The sequence below is a fragment of the Pristiophorus japonicus genome, chromosome 13 (assembly GCF_044704955.1).
Source record: "Pristiophorus japonicus isolate sPriJap1 chromosome 13, sPriJap1.hap1, whole genome shotgun sequence".
Lineage (NCBI taxonomy): Eukaryota > Metazoa > Chordata > Chondrichthyes > Pristiophoridae > Pristiophorus > Pristiophorus japonicus.
The window spans coordinates 21,242,565-21,262,956 of NC_091989.1; the positions used below are offsets into that span (position 1 = coordinate 21,242,565).

Consider the following 20,392-nt stretch of genomic DNA (forward strand, 5'->3'; position numbering starts at 1 on the left):
TGGTTGATGCAGATGTTTACCAAGGTGGCTGAATGTTATTTCTCTCTCCTTTTCCAGGTCACGTAGCTCCACCTGCTCGAAGTGGGCACCGCTGTGTTGCGGATAATTCGAGCCTTTACGTGTTCGGAGGCTATAATCCTGACTACGAGGAGTCAGGAGGACCGGAGAATGAAGACTACCCACTTTTCAGGGAACTCTGGCGATATCATTTTGCCTCTGGCACCTGGCAGCAAGTGGGAACGGAGGGGTTTATGCCCAGGGAGCTGGCATCCATGTCTGGTACAGCACGCATCATTTCTCTCTCTCTTTTCCATTTGTACCAAATAAAACTTTATTCACATTGTCACGCGGGTTTCTGTAAAGTCTGATGGTCGGAGGTGTGGCATTGTTGGGCTATATCTACTCGAGCTGCTTTGGATGAGTGGGGGCGGGGGGGGGATTGAAATTCTCAGCAGTGCTACTTTTACATTGTGCTTCCAAACTTGGCAGCTGTTTGGAAAGAGTGTTTTGGGCTTTATAACATCGGGGGTCGGTAGAACAGGTCTGTTGTGGCATTGGGAGTAATTTAAGGTTATGAATTAAGAGTTTCACACAAGAAGCACATAGACATGACATTAGAAAGAAGATAAAGAAACACTTGCATTTATATAATGCCTTTCACGACCACCAGACGTCTGAAAACACTTTATAGCCAATGAAGTACATTTGGAATGTAGTCACTGTTGTGATGTGGAAAACGCGGCAGCCAACTTGCGCACAGCAACTCCCACAGACTGCAATGTGATAATGATCAGATAATCTGTTTTTGTTATGTTGATTGAGGGATAAATATTGGCTGGGTCACCGGGGATAACTCCCCTGCTCTTCTTCGAAATAGTGCCATGGGATCTTTTATGCCCACCTGAGAGGGCAGACGGGGCCTCGGTTTAACATCTCATCCAAAAGAAGGCACCTCCGACAGTGCAGCACTCCCTCAGCACTGCACTGGAGTGTCAGCCGAGATTTATGTGCAAAAGTTCCGGTAGTGGGACTTGAGCCCACAGCCTTCTGACTCAGGCGAGTGTCCTATCCAATGAACCACAGCTGACACATTAAAGGATGTTCACTTAAGTATGATGATTCTATCTCTCTCTCTCTCTCTCTCTCTCTCTCTCTCTCTCTCTCTCTCTCTCTCTTCCCCCTTCCACTCACAGGGCGCTGGTACCTGTTGTCCATCAGATTCACATACCTGGAATGTGGGAACCATGTGACTTAATGTATAGGTCATGTGATTACCAGTGTCCAATCCCTGCATTTGTTGTTTGTAGTTGGCCCATCCCCAGCCCTCTTGTGAAATAGATAGTGAGGAAAAGCTGTGTACTGAAGGCTGTAGACAACTGGTCTTCACCATTGTCTGATTAGTTTTAGCCTTTGACTTCTTGTCTTGCATTGCATTGCCTGTTTTAAATCCAGCTGACCTTTTTGAAGATGTTTCCTCCCTAGCCTGCCCTTTTTTTTTGTTTCACTGACATAGGTTGGAAATAAATAAACCTACTTTATATCAAAGGTGTTCCTTAAGTGTAGAATGGGTGCAAGGGGAAGAGTTGGAGACTGACACGGAGCTAATGAGAGAAAGTGTGCAAGAGCCGTAGAGGAAACGGGAGGCACGAGAATTATTGGGGGGTGGGAGGAGGAGGAGGAGGAGGTGGGAGGGAGAGGAGATGGTAAGTGACACGGAGCCAGGAGCAGAGACAATTGTAGTTAGATGTCATACATAGAATTGCATAGAATATACAGCACAGAAACAGGCCATTCGGCTCAACCAGTCCATGCGGTGTTTATGCTCCAGTCGAGTCTCCTCCCATTTTTCCTCATCTAACTCTATCGGCATAACCCTCTACTCCCTTCTCCCTCATGTGCTTATCTAGCCTCCCCTTAAATGCACTTATACTATTTGCTTCAACCACTTTCTGTGGTAGCAGATTCCATTTTTTCACCACTTGGGGGGGGGGGGGGGGGAAAGTTTCTTCTGAATTCCATATTTGATTTCTTGGTGACTATCTCGCATTGATGACCTAGTTTTGCTCTTTCCCAAAAGTGGAAACATTCTCTCTCTCCACTCTATCAAAACTTTTCATAATTTTAAAGACCTCTCCAAGAGAAGAGATCCAGCCTGTTCATCCTTTCCTGATGCGTATAACCTCGCATTTCTGGTATCATCCTTATAAATCTTTTTTGCACCCTCTTCAGTGCCTCTCTATCCTTTTTATAATATGACGACCAGAACTGTGCACAGTACTCAGTGTGGTCTAACCAAGGTTCAATACAAGTTTAGCAAAACGTCTCTACTTGACTTTTCAATTCTATCCCTCTAGAAATAAACACTAGTGCTTGGTTTGCGTCTGTACAAAAGGCTGAGACACAGGCCGGCACACTTGGTGTATCTCTGAGTGTGAATCCAGCACAGAGCAGCGGCTACAAGTCTCCTTTCTCCAGCTGATTAGTGACCTCTGTGATGCATTTTTGGGATAGTATAGATTCAGATCCTTGTAGGCGTAGGTCCTGCTGGCAACTCTCTGCGATTGTAACGCCTCTTGCTGTTTCAGATTAATGGAATCCCTTGTTCTATAAAGTTGTGTCCAATTTTATTTGACTTCTATGTTGCAGTTTGATGTTGTAGCACTCTTGATCAAACAAAATATCTCCTTTCCTTCCAGTTGTATTACATGGTAATAACTTGCTGGTGTTTGGAGGCACTGGTGTCCCCTTTGGAGAGAGCAGTGGGAATGATGTCCATGTGTGCAACGTTAATTACAAGCGATGGGCACTGCTCAACTGTCGAGGGAAGAAACCCAACCGCATATACGGGCAGGTCAGTGACGCTCTGCCCTTCAATGAATGAGGGGTGTCACAGCAAACAATGGCATTCATTCTTGTCTCACTCTCCCCTTTTCCCCCTCTTTCCCTCTCCCCTCCAGTGCCCTTCCTCTCTGCCCTGGCTCTCGTTCTCGCCCTCTCTCCACCACAAGTCTAACTGAGTTTTTTTTCCCTGTTGCCCCTCTGCTGCCAATTTTTTCCTCTTTTCTGAAGATGTTTTGTTGCTGGGGTCTGACAGATTGATCGGTGTCAATTGTAAGCCAAGTATTTTGACCCCGAGTGGCTTCATAGTTGAGCTTGATGCTTTCCTCACCTAATGTTCAGTACACTCTCACTTCCGCTGGGGATTTCTGCACCGTGATCAGGAGCAGGAACCATGGGCAGTTATCGCCTCCCTCAACCAGGGTCTATTTGGCGAGTTGAAGTACTTGAATTGCAGCCTGATTGAGATTTGTTAACTCATTACAGACCGGGAATGAAACCTGGAACCTACCTCGCCTGTGTGGCTCACTGACTTGTTGGGTTCTAGTTCCTTGGGCAGCAGCAGCCTCTACGGCCTTGTCCAAAAGATCATTGGTCATGTGTGAGCAGAGATGATTTGATCAGAGAAGGCATTGAAGTGGACCCCTCCCCTTTCACGCAAACACTTTCTAGCAGAAGTAACTGGATAGGGATCAGGAGCAGTAACTGTGGCGTTTTTCCTTCTCTATCATCTACCCCTGCCTCTCTTCCTAGTCTGGGACACTGAGAGCAATATTGTGCCCCATTTAAGCTCAGTTAGCTCGGCATAGACCAAAGTTCAAGTTTCGTGTCTTCCTGATCGAGCTTTGTCACCTATGCTAATTTCTACTTGTGCGGTTGAGTCAAATTCTTATCGCATAATACTCATGTAAAGTGCCTTGGGACGTTTCACTATGTTAAAGGCACTATATAAATACAAGTTGCTGTTGTTGGTCTATGTGGTGCAGTACGATGATTCTGCTTCTCTGCTGTCAGTAATTAAAATATATATTTTTGATTAAAGGTAAAGAGTAAAATTTTAATAAACATTTCCAGCCGACCCAGAACCATGGGCCCAAGTTTCGGGCCGCACCTAAAACGGCACAGCCTCGACCTGGACGCCCGTTTTTCGCGCCACAAATTGCGGCTAAAAAAAAAAACCTCACCTATTCTCCTGCTCCCTGCAGGTCCTTTGGACTGGGCGCGGCGCAGCACGCACTGTGGGGGGCGGAGCCAGGTCCCTGCGCTGAAAACAGTGCCGGGACCTCTGCACAGGCGCGCGACCCCCCCCCCCCTCCTTCTTCCCCTTCCCCTGCCCTCCTCCTTTCCCCCCCCCCCTGCCCTCCTCCTTTCCCCCCCCCTGCCCTCCTCCTTTCCCCCCCCCCTGCCCTCCTCCTTTCCCCCCCCCCTGCCCTCCTCCTTTTCCCCCCCCTGCCCTCCTCCTTTTCCCCCCCCTGCCCTCCTCCTTCCCCCCCCCTGCCCTCCTCCTTCCCCCCCCCTGCCCTCCTCCTTCCCCCCCCCTGCCCTCCTCCTTCCCCCCCCCCGCCCTCCTCCTTTCCCCCCCCCCTGCCCTCCTCCTTTCCCCCCCCCCTGCCCTCCTCCTTTCCCCCCCCCCTGCCCTCCTCCTTTCCCCCCCCCTGCCCTCCTCCTTCCCCCCCCCCTGCCCTCCTCCTTCCCCCCCCCCCCTGCCCTCCTCCTTTCCCCCCCCCCCTGCCCTCCTCCTTTCCCCCCCCCCTGCCGCCCTCCTCCTTTCCCCCCCCCTGCCCTCCTCCTTTCCCCCCCCCCCCTGCCCTCCTCCTTTCCCCCCCCCCCCTGCCCTCCTCCTTTCCCCCCCCCCTGCCCTCCTCCTTTCCCCCCCCCTGCCCTCCTCCTTTCCCCCCCCCTGCCCTCCTCCTTTCCCCCCCCTGCCCTCCTCCTTTCCCCCCCCCGCCCTCCTCCTTTCCCCCCCCCCCCTGCCCTCCTCCTTTCCCCTCCCCTGCCCTCCTCCTTTCCCCCCCCTGCCCTCCTCCTTTCCCCCCCCTGCCCTCCTCCTTTCCCCCCCCCCTGCCCTCCTCCTTTCCCCCCCCCCTGCCCTCCTCCTTTCCCCCCCCCCTGCCCTCCTCCTCCTTTCCCCCCCCCCTGCCCTCCTCCTTTCCCCCCCCCCTGCCCTCCTCCTTTCCCCCCCCCCTGCCCTCCTCCTTTCCCCCCCCCCTGCCCTCCTCCTTTTCCCCCCCCCCTGCCCTCCTCCTTTCCCCCCCCCCCTGCCCTCCTCCTTTCCCCCCCCCTGCCCTCCTCCTTTCCCCCCCCTGCCCTCCTCCTTCCTTCCCCCTCCTCCTTCCTCCCCCCCCCCCGCCCTCCTCCTTCCTCCCCCCCCCCCGCCCTCCTCCTTCCCCCCCCCTGCCCTCCTCCTTTCCCCCCCCCCCCGCCCTCCTCCTTTTCCCTCCCCCCCCCCCCTGCCCTCCTCCTTTCCCCCCCCCCCTGCCCTCCTCCTTTCCCCCCCCCCCCCTGCCCTCCTCCTTTCCCCCCCCCCCCCCCCCCCCGCCCGCCTCCTTCTCGTCGCTGTCAGCAACGCAGACACTGAGAGACAGACACACACGTGGGGTGGGGGGGGGGGGGGTTGCGGAGGCCATCCCAGCACGCTGTTGGAGGACTCCCGGTGCTGCAGTCGGTAAGTAGAAAATGTTTTATTTATTGATCTAAAAAAATATATATATATTTTTGGTTGATTTATTGATGTTTTTATCATTTATTATTGATGATGGCTCTTTATTTGTAAAACTGAAGTGTTTAATGTTTGTGAAGTTCCCTTTAAACACCCCCCCCATTTCCCTACGCCAGATTTGTAACCTACGCCTCATTTTCTAAATGTAGACAAGGTTTTTCTGAGCCTACAAAAATCTACACTTCCTCCATTCTAAGTTAGTTTGGAATATGTTTCACTGCCTAAACTTTCAAAATGGGTGTAAGTGACTGGACACGCCCCCTTTTGGGGAAAAAAATCTGTTATGTTCTAACTAACTGGAACTGGAGCAAACTAAATGCCCAGAATTGCAATTTCTAAGATACTCCATTCTAAACCAGTTGCTCCAAAAAAACAGGAGCAACTCGGGCCGAAACTTGGCCCCCATGATTCTACTTTGCCAGCGAGCTGGGGTAGAGAAAAACCCTTTAGGATTGGGCCAGACTCCAGATTGAATTTGGATCAGACAGAGGGGTGGTTTGCAGCTCCAAGGCTCTTCTCATCCCTGCTCCCCGACACGGTCCCAGACACAACCCTTTGGGTTGCTGCTCGCACCATTTCTTTCTTTTTTTCTTTCCTATTCATTTTCCTTTACTTTTTCTCTCTCGTTCCTGCTTTCGTCTGTTCTCGCCTGCTCCCTTTCCCACCCCTTCCCTTCCCACCACTGCCAGTAGTGCTGTGCCTTTTCTGTGTTTAACAAAAAATGAAAAAATCTTGATCAAAGTAATCATTTATTTGAACTTTGTAGTTGAAGAGCAATTTAATTTCTATCTACTTAATATCTATACACCGTAAATCTTTTTTGTTGTACTAGAATATATAAATTTTTTTCTTTAAATTTTGAATATTTGTGCATTTTATTATCCTTTTAATTATAAATGCTGGGTATTGCCCTGTCTGAGTGGGTTGTGAGCCAGGCTGGCCATTTGGCACGGTGAAATATATCCAGAAAATGCTGAGGCAGTTGGAAGCATAATCTGTTGTTGCTTTGCTACGTTACAACTACTTGTGTCGTGCTCAGCAAATCTGAATAGGTCACTTCACCCTTCTGTTCTTGATTTGCTATATTACAAGCACTTGTGTTTTACAAATGAGTTCAATCATTTCTCCTGAGCAGTTAACTCAGCTCCTGTTGGATCAGGCAAACAAACCATCTCAAAAGTTATTGTTGCACTCTCACCAGGTTTAGATGGCATCTCTAATTGTAGACGTTAGCTGGGGAGGAGGGCTAACGCTTTTTTCATTATGAAACGACAACGTTTTTTTTGTTGGCCAAGTGGTTTTCAAACTTTACTGTTTAGAGGTGGGGTGAGTCCCTGCATCTTAACTTCCGATGGACAGCCACACAATGGAGAACAATGTATATTATTGAGCAGCAGCATAAATGAGGTGCGAGTCAGTCAACAGAGCCTGAAAAAGTCTTCAGAATTATAGCACGCTTAACCCAGGCACATCAATCTGACCTCGTACACCGCGTGGCGTCTAAGGACCCCTCCAATTTGCCAACTGGCATCCTGGTCCAAGGGTGTCCCAAGTATCCTCTGTCTCTAGACTGCGTAATACATATTGTGGAACCTTGCAGGGTCCACATCTAAAGTTAAAACGCATGTTCCTATTAATTTGCCTATATCGCCAGCTGCTGACACTAACCGCTTTTGGTGTTCTGATCTATGATTTATCCACCAGTGGAGGCAACATTGCCAAAAAAAACCCAGCCCTTTCCAAACCTCCACAATTCGAATAGGACAAACCAGGGAATACGAAATAGAAGTGCAACCTCGAGGACTGCGTCGCCAGGGCTCGAGGCCACGTGTGGTACATGAGCTGCAGTTCGAACAACCCACCCGTCCTAGTCCTTCATCTGTGTATCTTTGCTTTTAACTGTTCCAGGCGATGGTGATCATAAATGGCTACCTGTACATATTTGGTGGGACGACTGGTTATGTTTACAACACAGATTTGCACCGATTAGACCTTACAGCTCGGGAATGGATACAGCTGAAACCAAACAACCCTCCGAGTGATTTACCGGAAGAAAGGTGAGCCACAGCCCATTATTGTCTGGTCAGGGCAGCTCTCGAGTTTGTTTTTTGTATTAAAAAGGGGGAATCTGGCAGTGAGCGAATGAGTTTACCCACTGAGAGACTGAGCTACACGGACCAGGAAAGGCCCCACTTTGATCCCTGCCTGTGTGGAAGTGCACAGTCCATTCTGGCAGATTTAGGACTCTGACTCCGGGTTCGGGAGGGGACAATCGACCTGGATTCACACATTGCGGGGGTCGGAGGGTGAGGACAACATACTTTCGCAGTGGAGTATCCCTCCAGAGCTTCACTGGGACACACTCCACAGTGGAATATCTGCCGAACTGACTGCCTGACTCTCTGAGCAGTGTACTGGGGTGTCAGACCCCTAACTAACTGACTCTGAGCAGTGTACTGGGGTATCAGACCCCTGACTCTGAGCAGTGTACTGGGGTATCAGACCCCTGACTGAGCAGTGTACTGGGGTGTTGGGCCCCTGATTCTGAGCAGTGTACTGGGGTATCAGACCCCTAACTGACTCTGAGCAGTGTATGGGGTGTTGGGCCCCTGATTCTGAGCAGTGTACTGGGGTATCAGACCCCTAACTGACTCTGAGCAGTGTACTGGGGTGTTGGGCCCCTGACTCTGAGCAGTGTACTGGGGTATCAGACCCCTGACTCTGAGCAGTGCACTGGGGTATCAGACCCCTGACTCTGAGCAGTGTACTGGGGTATCAGACCCCTGACTGACTCTGTGAGCAGTGTACTGGGGTATCAGACCCCTGACTCTGAGCAGTGTACTGGGGTATCAGACCCCTGACTGAGCAGTGTACTGGGGTGTTGGGCCCCTGATTCTGAGCAGTGTACTAGGGTATCAGACCCCTAACTGACTCTGAGCAGTGTACTGGGGTATCAGACCCCTGACTCTGAGCAATGTACTGGGGTATCAGACCCCTAACTGACTCTGAGCAGTGTACTGGGGTGTTGGGCCCCTGATTCTGAGCAGTGTACTGGGGTATCAGACCCCTAACTGACTCTGAGCAGTGTACTGGGGTATCAGACCCCTGACTCTGAGCAATGTACTGGGGTATCAGACCCCTAACTGACTCTGAGCAGTGTACTGGGGTGTTGGACCCCTGACTCTGAGCAGTGTACTGGGGTATCAGACCCCTGACTCTGAGCAGTGTACTGGGGTATCAGACCCCTAACTGACTCTGTGAGCAGTGTGCTGGGGTATCAGACCCCTGACTCTGAGCAGTGTACTGGGGTATCAGACCCCTGACTCTGAGCAATGTACTGGGGTGTTGGGCTCCTGGCTTAGATCTCAGCTGAAGTTTTGTGTTTAATTCTGGGCACCACACTTGAGGAAGGATGTCAAGGCCTTGGAGAGGGTGTAGAGGAGATTTATTAGAATGGGACTAGGGATGAGGGACTTCAATTATGCGGAGAGATTGGAGAAGCTGGGGTTGTTCTCCTTTAACATCTCATCTGAAACACGACAGTGCAGCACTCCCTCAGTACTACATTGGGAGTGTTGGCCTGAACTCCAGTCTCGAGGACAAAGCAATCCAAGATGGGAAAAGTGGAGAGAGTTGGTTCAGGAAACCAATGCAAAGTTCTGAGGAGTCGAAGGGGAATGAGCAGGAGCAGAGGAGCTGAACGGGGGAGGGACTGAGCGAGCAGTCACCAGTGCTGAAGCAAAGGGAGTGGCAGCAAAGATCGGAGCAGGGGTCGGTATGTGTGGAGACAGAAGGCGGGAGATGATCATCAACATGGGAGTGGGCCGAGACCTTGGACTGGCAGGCATTTTGGTGAAGTTGCTGGACAAGGGGAGCCAGTGGGATATGGAGAGCTCTGAGGTGCCAGACTTTTTGTGGGTGAAGGTGTAGGCTGGGGTGCTTTGTGTTGAGGCTGGGGTAACGTTGGGTTCATCCATTTGCAGATCCCCATAATGAGCCTACAGCCTGTACTGTGCAGCTTCAAGGAGTGGCGGCCGGGAAGAGGGTTGGTGGAAAGTACAGCCGAGTAAAAATGTTTGGGGCTACTTGTATTTTCAGGTACCGACATGAAATTGCACACGATGGACAGAGGATATACATATTAGGTGGGGGAACATCATGGACAACGTATCCACTAGATAAGGTAGGGAGAGATCACTCCTGTCACTCAGTCCTGGAACAAACAGGAAATTGTTGTAGGTTTATAAAAAGTGTTGTGATGTCTTGGTGAACTATTTTATTAAAGACTTTGTTGGCAGAATAAAATGATTGCGGAGGAGGGTGTCAGACTGCGGTGGCGGGGGGGAGGGGGGTGATGCAGAATGGAATACTCCCAGAGTCAGTGATTGGACCAATATTGCTTCCTCTCTGCATAGCATTGTGGATATAGAGTTTAACCTTTTTTTATATAAAGTTTTAGATCAGTTATGCAAATAAAATTTAACACTGATGAATGTAAAATATAAAAAATTGGGAGAAAGAATGAACAACACAGTTGTACAATGAAGGGAACTCTGGGATGTGTCTCACAGCAACTCGAATCACCCAAGGACAAGTATGATGAATCTAGAAGGTAAAACTGGTCTGCAGGATAATTTAAATTAGCAGAAGGTGTGTTTTTAAACTGTTCTTTAGATTTGTTCCACCCTTTTAATTTTTTCTAACATAAGAACATAAGAATTAGGAGTAGGCCATTTGGCCCCTCGGGCCTCCTCTGCCATTCAGTAAGATTATGGCTGATCTTCTACCTCAACTCCACTTTCTGGTCAGATCCCCATATCCATCGATTTCCCCTAGAGTCCAAAAATCTATCTCTCAGCCTTGAATATACTCAACGATTCAACATCCACAGCTCTTTGGGGCAGAGAGTTCCAAAGATTCACAACCCTCAGTGAAGACATTCCTCCTCATCTCAGTCTTTAAATGGCTGACCTCTTATCCTGAGACTATGACCCCTAGTTCTAGACTCTCCAGCCAGGGGATAGAATCTCAGCATATACCCTCTCAATCTTCAATCAGATCACCACTCATTCATCTAAACTCTGGAGAGTATAGGCCCAATCTACTCAATCTTTCTTCATAGGACAACCCTCTCATCCCAAGGATCTAGTGAACCTTCGTTGCACCACCTACTAAGGCAAGTATGTCCTTCCTCAGATAAGGAGTCAGAGTAAGGTACAGGTTGAACCATCCCCAGCCACCGGGTGTCGCATGTGCAGAACTCCGACATGAAGAAATCGAAGTCCTTCCTCGCTGCCGACTCCCGCAATCGCTGGCCTGACCCCGCAATCCACTCCCCCCACACCCCGATCTCTCTGCCACAGTCCCAGCCCCGATATCCCCTTGCTCAGTACCTGTACCATCCTATTTATTGTGACTACCCCTTGTCCAGAAACATCCTTTATCCAGAACATGCCAGGTTCCAAGGATTCCGGATTCCGTTCAACCTGTATAACTATAGTTTTAGTAACATTGATTGTGACGTGCTGCTGGGATCCATAAGTTCCATAAAGATTGCTTCAATGTATATTTGTAACTCTCTGAATATCAGTGCACACGTCTGCAACTGTATTTGAATCTTAAGAATTCTTCTAAAACTCTGTTGGACTGGTGTACTCTTTGATAGGAGCTTCATGATGATTGATTATAGTTATCAAGGGCAAAAAAAACACCAACAGACCAGGAAGAACAGCATCGAGTCTGCCCCTTTTAATTGATTCCCAAATGAATAAAGTTGGCCAAATACTTGTATTCTGAGTGCATTGTCACCCATCAGATGTTACTGATTTGCACTGAGGGGCCTTTGACAGTTTTGATCTCATTGGAACAAAGATTCATTATTGTCGACTTTAGAAGGATCTGATCTGTGGCTTTGCCTCCGATCATGTTACTTTGCAGCAAGGTTCTTGTCAGTAGTTAACCCTTTGTGCCAGTGCTGGGATTTAGCTTTGGTAGGTAGTGATGTGATGGACTTTGATCTCCTGGCATCTGTCTGCTTTCTGGTATTTCTCTGACTGTTGGATTCTTGAGTACAAAAGTGTGTTAAAGATCCAACTTGTCCACATCAAGAATGGGAATTAGAAGGAAATACAATGCAGATACTTCATCTGAGGAACCATACTCGGTGTTTTGCAGACTGAATTTGGCACTGCATTGTTGTTTTTAAATTGAACATTTAATTTGCTCTTTTCTCTTGCCCCTTCCTCAATTCAGTGAGCCATTCTTCCCTGACTTATTCATTGATTACCTGTCCCCAAGTCAGGTACTCTAATGGGCGAGGTCAGCTCAGGGTTACCTCTCCACTCCTGCTCGATTCCCTCCTACTGGTGCTTCTTTAGGACAGATTTTAGTGGACTGCTGTCCATGATCCAGCTCCTGAATTTACACTCGATCCAGCTCCCTTATCAAGGGGAATCAAATTGTAGACTCTTCCATGTAGGTGGAATACAGGGGGGGGGTTCTGGGGAACATGCCGAAATATAAACTTGATTCTCTGTTTCTTTCCCCTCCCTCAGCACCCCCAACCCTGCCTCAAAGATTTCAATCCAAGACTTATTTCATTTTCAGATACATGCATATAACTTGGAGACTAATACATGGGAGGAGCTCCAAACAAAACCACAGGAGAGAACAGGCAAGTCTGGAATATACCGACCGTTCTGCTAAACGTAGTACAGCAACATTGAACCCTCTGCAGTTTGAAAGGATATTTAAAATCGCTTGCCTCTTTTTTTTTTCTACTAATTTTCCCCCTCCTCCTATCTCTGTCCTCTTCCCTTCTCTCCTCCCCTTCTCCTTGCTTGGAGTGCAATTCTCTGAGGTACTGAGAGCTCCCTGACACCTCACCCAAGTGACAATTCATGTGTGTGAGCTTTCAGGAGGCAGTGGGATTTGGGGCTTTGATGCTGGAGTCACTTTGAATAATGCTCACAGGATCTAAGCATTATCTTTTGAAGCTCTGATCTTTAAAAGGAAATTATTTAAAACCACAACAGATAAAATCAACTGCTTTAACCCCAATTGAAGAACAAAAATTTGGATAGGCAGACCCAACTAATCCATATACGAGCCTGTTCTGCATGTCTTAATTCTGATGTTTTCTGGCACTGGTTTTGCTTGTCTGCCTGGGGCGGGGTGGGGAAGAAAAGAGGAAGGAAGGAGGGGGAGAGGAAGGAAGGAAGAAAGAGGAGAGGGGTACGACCCCTATACACGAAAGATAATCAGGCTTATATTGCATAGTCAAAATATCAGCAGAGGTGAGGTGAGTGTGCAGCAGTTGTGTTGTACTACTTTTTAATTTGAGATGGTAGTGGAGTTGCTCTTTAATGGTACAACTTTGCCCTGGAAGTTGGTTTTCTAGTGTGGCTGGAAACTACTTGCATTTCTCATTCATGAGCTCAGATAGAAGCTTATTTCTTGCCCCTCCCCCAAACTATCTCCACCTGATCATTCTATAACCATGTTCCTAACTGGGTTTGTGTTTTTCCTGTAGGATTTCCTGCAGCCAGAAGATGCCATAGCTGTGTACAAATAGGGCACGGTAAGTGGGAGCTGTTGGTAAGAATGCTTAGCTTGGCATCAGAGAACTGTAAATAGCTCACCTGCGAATCTTGTACCTGCCACTGTCTCTCGTATTGCATTTCTATACATTGACAAGATAAGTTTCTCTATACTGGGGAAACCCAGATGCTTGGGTGTTTTCTTTCCTCCTGATACAAGTTTGAGAATTAAAATAAAATGATCCCCCTTTGGGCAGTGTCACCACCATTCTGTGTTTCAGTGTGCCGCCTGCACTGGAAATTTCTTATAGACTGGTCACCCAAAACCTGTTTGAATGAAGACGCCCCTGTTTTTTTTTCTTGATCCTTCTGTCTTGTGGCTCAGTGGCAGCTCTCTTGCCTCTGGGTCAGAAGGTCGTGCATTCAAGTGCCACTCCAGAGACAAAAATCTAGCATTGAGTACTGAGGGAGTGCTGCACTGTCAGAGGTGCCATCTTTCAGATGAGACGTTAAACCGAGGCCCCATCTGCCCTTTCGGCTGGACGTGAAAAAAACCCATGGCTCTATTTGAAGAGCAGGGGAACTATCCCTGGTGTCCTGGCCAATATTTATCCTTCAATCAACATCACTAAAACAGATTATCTGGTCGTTATCACATTGTTGTTTGGGAGCACAAATTGTCATGTTTCCCACCTTACAAAAGTGCTTCATTTGAGACGGCCTGAGATTGTGAAAGGCGCTATATAAATGCAAGTTCTTTTTTTCTGTCATGTTGTGGAGATGTTGGGTTACTGAGGTTCTCGATTTAGTTTTCAGCAGCAGATAATTGACTCCCTAATTCTGTCCTCCTTTGCAGACGTGTACGTGTGTGGTGGGTATAACGGTGAGGTGATACTTGGGGACCTCTGGAAGCTCAGTTTACAGACTTTCCATTGGGCTAAACTGCCCGCAGAAATGCCCGAGCCGGCTTACTTCCACTGTGCAGCAGTCACCCCGGTTAGTAGCTGAGTAAAGTTTCCTCCGCTAGTTTATTTCTAAACCACAGTTGGCTTGACTGCTAGGCTTGGAGCCTGTCCTTGTCCAACACCCATCCCTATCGATATCCAGCAACAATCAATATTGGGGACTTTTTTATCCCCTTTTAACCTACTGCCATCCTAGTTGAGATTCATTAACCCTAACCTGGGTCTTGTACAAGGACAAGATCCCGTGCTTTGTTCAATAGTTCTGTTCATGCAAACTAATACCCTGTTTGCTTTGTTACAGCTTCTCTGCATTGGTTGTGAATCAGTAGAGACCTATGAACAATAACGCCAAGATCCCTTTCTCTCTCCTGGTTTTTAATTTAGTGCCATGCAGCATGCAAGTCCACTTGGTATTAATCCTGCCCAAGTGCATTACATTACACTTACCCAAGTTAAAGGACATCCACCAGTCTTTAGCCCATTTCTCCAGCACATTTTGATCCACTTGCAGAAATTCCTCCTCCTGCACAGTCCTGACACTCGCACAAATGTTAGTGTCATCTGTGAAATTGAGGACCATTGCCCCCAGCACCCACATCGCGGTCATTTCTAAAAATAGTAAATGGCAACAGCCCCACAACCCATCCCTGTGGGGTGCCACCAGTCCTCCTTCCATAGCAGCTTATGGTATCTCTCTTCCCTCCTCCCCAAATCATCATCATACTGGGTCCCTCGCACGAGGATGACTTGCTTCCATTTTATTTACATATGCGTGGAATTTTTTTAACTTGTGGTCGCTGTTGCACATCAGCCACCAAATAGCATCAAACTGCCTCTCGAGTGATTCCAGAATGCCTGTCCCTGCTGGACTACCTCAAACACCGTTCCAGGTAGTCCCAGTATCACACAGCACAAAATGCTCTCTCCCAACACGACTCAATCTTGGGAATCTAGAAGGATAGGGGTTCCTCTCCCCCCCCCCCCCCCCCCCCCCACAAGTTCAAACAGGCACTGAATGAAAATCTCCCATGCCCACAGCTTCACTGAAATGCTAGTGTCTGCGCTCCAGGACTTTGCCTATGGCAGCAGCACTGTACAGACCGAGAGATGTTGCTTATCCTTCCCGTTGTTTGTGTTTTGCAGGCGGGCTGCATGTACGTACACGGCGGAGTGGTCAACATCCACGAGAACAAGCGGACTGATTCACTCTACAAAATCTGGCTGGTGGTGCCCAGCCTCTTTGAACTTTGCTGGGAGAGGCTGCTGAAAAGCCTTCCACATCTAACTCGGTTCTCCACCACTCAGCTGCTCAATCTTGGACTCACGCAAGGACTGGTGGAGAGACTGAAGTGACTGCCGGAGGGGAGGAGGTAGAGAGAGGGACACACTTCTGCAATATGGGTGATGGGCAGTGTTGGAGGAAGCTGCTGGGAAGAATACTCCTCAGGCCTTATCTGCCATAAATGTTAGATGCCTCAGTTATTTTTTTAAAACATCCTGTCACTTTATCACGTCAAGTGATGTGGACTGACCCCAATCTCTCTTTCACCCACCACCCCCCGCCCGCCCCTCCTCACCAGACAAGTGAAGCCCACTTTCCAATGATGTTTTTAAACTCTTGCCCTCAGGTTTGTCCTGACTCCAGTTTGGAGATGCAGAGCCTTTGGAGGGGGCCGTTTCCAGGTCTGTCCATTCGGCTCCCCAACACACGCAAGTCCCAAAATCTCCTGCCAGTTTATTTTGCCATCACAATTTGCGTGGGATATTAAAAAGATAGCTTCTTTTCCCTCCGACAAGCTAATTCCTTCCACAAATCCTGAGTTTCGGCAGGGCTGATGGTCTCATCTGAAACACCCGCCTGTTTTTTTTAAAAAGAATTCCCCCTTCACTTGCAGACAGTCCAGTATTTTCTGTTTCGATTTCAGATTCCTAACATATTTGTGTTTTTCCTCCTTTTTTTAATCTATTTTGGCTGGGGCTTCTACTTTTCTTCTTCCAACCCCCCCCCCCCCCAAACCTTCCTCTCAAGAGCCAAAAACACAGCAAGTGGTTGCCTTAAATGCTGTTTTCATCACCGTGCGTACTTTTCACAAACCCAGGAGTCTACTCCAATTCCACAATGCCAATCGTGTTTGTTTCAGCCATGCTGGTTTGGATTCGATTTACTGTTTGTGTGTGTGTGTGTATTTTTTTTATAAAGCTATGATTGTTCATGTGTTAGAAAAAGAAACATTCAGATGTTGCATTAATCTTACTGCCTTGGTTTAGGCTGCCCCTCGATCTGACCTAGCTAACCTGTCAATAATTATAATGGGATGATATAGGGGCTTGGGTCAGTGTGAGGGCACTGCACGCCTTTGGCTGATCGACCGAGCTGGTGATCTGGGGCCATTGCCAAGTCCTGCTGCAGACCCCACCGATTTCTACACTTTGTGTTGTGGGTAAAGGGATTTGTGGTATTTTTAGACGGTGAATGGTGCCAGTTTCTGAGCAGTAACCAGTCGCGTTCCACATCAGAACACTTGCCTTCCCTGATCGATGATGTAACTGAGGGGAGAATCTCACTGACCAGTGACCAGTGCAGCGACTAAATAAAGTGCTCTAAGTGTTGTGAGCGGGAGCTGCTGTCGCCCTCTCCCCCTCCCCCCCCCCCCCTTTTTACGGGTCCCTCTATCATGAGATTTCAGTGTGCAAATGGATGTTGCACAATATCGAGAGTTTGTAGTAAATCTAGTCCATAATGGAGAGCTCGGAATTCCTGTTGATCTTTGGGTTCGGGTTTGGAACGTTTCCACTCATCATGTCTTTACTCACTTGTATCAACCAGCCAATCATCGACAACCAGCAGCAATGCTTGGTGTGTCTCTCGTGAGCAGCTAGCCTGTTGCAGGAAATCAGATTGTAGCAAGTAAATCGGTTAGCCACTATCGCAACCCAAAGCCGACAACAAGGAAAGCGGTGCATTTCATACGTCTCCAGCAAGTGCTCGCATGAGGGAGCTGACCAATTGCCATGGTGAAAGTTGACTTGACACAATGCCAGTGCCTGCTGTGTATGTAGGAACTGTTGGCTGTGTACCTGCTGTTCTCTCTGGGTAAATGTAGTGGTTGGGATTTGAACCTGTTCCTGTTCTGTTCTTGTAGCAATCGACATCCTCAAAAAGAGACCTGTTTTAATGAAACTTCAGAATTTTAAGCTCCTCTTACTGAGAGTCAAACTGACCGTTTGCAAAACTCTAAGCTGAGGCTTTACTCAAAACTCATTTTAAAAATGATGATGTAATCAAAATAAAAGTGGGTCAGTCCTTTTTTAATTTTTTTCAATTGTCCAGATTTGATTTTTAAATCATTGCAAAGTTTCCCACCCCCCCCCGCCATCTTTTGTAAAATTGTTAATAAAAGCATGATTGAATCTGTTGAATTGCTCATCTTGTGTTCGTGACCAGCCTCAAAGTACTGCAGTCCCCGAATGTCTACAATCCAGCATAGTGGCCATTGTATTTCGAGAGTTTAGCCACTCAGTAAATATGATTGTCCCCTCCCAAGATGTGGACATTTTCTGGGGTATTGTTCCAGGCCTGTGAGGTGTCCTTCGGCCTCAGTGGCCATCTTTTGAGTGGTGGTAAGCATTTCAACTACGAGGCCACTAGTCAGACTGCACCAGTACTTGTGCGATGTGCTTCCAGCAGTGGTCAGCATTCGGAAGCAGGAACTCCGTGTTGTACTCCTCCCAACGTATGCTGAATGCTAAAGTTATTCCCTTGGTGTACTTGTGTGCCTAAATATGACACCCACTTACACTCTGGAACTGAGGTAGGAGGCTGTGTTAAATGAGTCAGCAGACATACAATGCACTATTTATTATTGAAGCACTGCGTGTGAGCAGTGAGTGCTGCAACTGTCTGATAACAGCCTGATTTTGTGCACTAAGGACTGTTCCCTGGATAGTGATCAGAAGTGTGAACCCTGCTTCCCCTGCCCCTGTGTACCATCCTGGGAGTCATCAGCTCACTTAACCAACCCATTTCCAGGTATAAAAACATTGCTAGAAGCATTCGGCAGGCCAAGCAACATTTGTGGAGAGAGAGAGAGAAACAAACAAACAGAGTTAAGGTTTCAGGTCGTTGTGCTGATGAAGGGTCAACCTGACACATTAACTCTGTTGCTCTCTCCACCGATGCTGCCTGACCTGCTGAGTGTTTTCCAGCATTTTCTGGTTCTATTTTAGATTTCCAGCATCCGCAATATTTTGCTTTTATTTGCCAGTGTGCTGGGCTTTAAACCTGCCCGACAGGAAACGTGTAATTAACACTGCCTAGATTTCTGTACAAAGTATAAAGGCACTGGCTGAAATGCTGCAGTGGGGAAAAAAAACTCTGGCATCAGCCACAGCTTGATCAAGCCAATGCAGATGCTATTGGATGGGTGGCTAAGCTCAACAGGAGCAAACCCTTGAATTAATGGTAAGAGGTGACCTGTTAATGAAGGCCACCTCAGCAACACTCCTTCAGTGACTGGGGCACTGAAGTTCTCCCTGTGATCAGTGCTCACTTCCTTTTGAATAGTTGTTTCTATAGATTATTTTTGAATTGTGATTTAATAGAAAAACCCAGCTTCAGGGATGCTGATGGTGAAAATTTGCTCATTATGTTGGCTGCATATTAATCCAGAACATGTGGTACATTTATAACTCAAACATAACTAAATGTGAGCAATAAAGTTGCCTATCTATCAATCAATCATTGTCCACACGGTGCCATTTTTGTAGTTGCTGTTGCCTTCTGCTCTCCGCCAGTCCTGAATGAGGTAACTGTGACTGCCATTGGGTTTTAAAGGAGCCAGCAGCTCCTCTGGTACAGAAAAAGGTACCTGGCTGGGTATTTAAAAAGCACATACATGTCAAATGTGAGTACCATGCAAAATTGACCTGATTTGCCTTTGTATAGGACCAGGTGGATAGTTTCATTTATATTGGCTGGGGGGGGGTGGAAAAGACCATCTAATCTTCAGGTGTACTACTTGTCCTGCATCTGGTCTGGTTCAACTGCCTAGCATGGTGACCCTATTGCTAGATAACCGTACACATTCTCTACACTTAAATGGCAGTTTGACAACTGTGGGCCAAATAACCTCTTGTTCACTTCTTCCCCCTCCTCCTTGGAGTTGGCTTCTTGTTTGATATGGTTCTATAGATACTAGGCACCCACAAACTTTGCCCAAGTGTCCATTATTTACATAGATTCTACCAGCACAGGAGGAGGCCATTTGACCCATTGTACCAGCTCTTTCCCCAAAGCCCTGCAATTTTCTCCGTCAAGAATTTATCCAGTTCCCAGAATCGGCTTCCACTGCTTTTTCAGGCAGCACATTGCAGATCATTCTAGCTCATGTTAAAAGGAATCACCTCTTGCCATTTATTGAGGCTTTTATTCCCTGGAATATAATTGGTTATGAGGTGATTTGATTTGAGGTTTTTAGGATTTTGAAAGGAATAGATAGGGTAGATAGAAACTGTTGGGAGTCTAGGACAAGGGGCCATAACCTGAACAGATCAGCCATGATTTCATTGAATGACAGAGGCTTGAGGGGCTATTCTGCCGAGGTAACCTTAAATGTGTGTCCTGTGATAACCGACCCTCCTGCCTGTGGAAACCTGGTTAAGGCTGGTGGTCAACTGAAAAATTCAAAACCGACTAATTTTGTTAGGCTAGGGTAATTAAAGGAATATGGAACCAAGGCAGGTAGATAGAGTTCTGGTACAGATATTAATTGAATGGTAGAACAGGTTTTATGGGCTGAATAGCCTACTCTATCGATAACAATGAGAATGTGTAAACTAAAGATGGGGTAGAGAGTGAACATCTAAAATAGGAACCACTGCACCCTCAGTCTTTAGCCTCTTTCCCATCATAACCCCCTCCCTAAATTTACATTAAAAGGAACTATTTATTCCAAACAATGTCACTCTGGGATGTTTTATTATTTAATGCACTATACAAGTACAAATTGTATAGTGCATTAAATAATAATTACCTGTAAATATGGTGTGAAATACACAACCAAGCAGTAATCCCAGCACCACTGCCTCAATAGACCTGGAGGAGTTAGCCACAGGATGCAACTTGAGCCTCACTTTTACAACCTATGCTCCTTCATGGACAGGTTCTCCCTCCCACCCCTCAGGAGTGAACTTATTCTAATACGGTGTAACAATACACTTCAATTAAAGTGGTAACTCAGGTGGCACTATTCATGTAATGAAACATCCCCACATTTGTTTTGGGGCGGAGGAAAAGGAAAACAGAAGCCAAACAGTTCAGAGAGACATTGCAA

General features: G+C 47.5%; 1 protein-coding gene across 2 annotated transcripts in view; it reads left to right on the forward strand.

Moving 5' to 3' along the window:
• The window catches only part of klhdc10 (kelch domain containing 10), a 40,289-nt gene extending 21,491 nt beyond the window's left edge, over positions 1-18,798 (forward strand). For both annotated transcript variants that reach the window (XM_070897215.1, XM_070897214.1), the window contains 8 exons: positions 58-279; positions 2,697-2,851; positions 7,466-7,614; positions 9,656-9,740; positions 12,164-12,230; positions 13,089-13,136; positions 13,952-14,091; positions 15,204-18,798. In XM_070897215.1, the coding sequence (XP_070753316.1) occupies positions 58-279; positions 2,697-2,851; positions 7,466-7,614; positions 9,656-9,740; positions 12,164-12,230; positions 13,089-13,136; positions 13,952-14,091; positions 15,204-15,413 (1,076 nt within the window). In that variant the 3' untranslated portion in view covers positions 15,414-18,798. The remainder of the gene's footprint in view (positions 1-57; positions 280-2,696; positions 2,852-7,465; positions 7,615-9,655; positions 9,741-12,163; positions 12,231-13,088; positions 13,137-13,951; positions 14,092-15,203) is intronic.
• Positions 18,799-20,392: the final 1,594 nt, after the last annotated feature.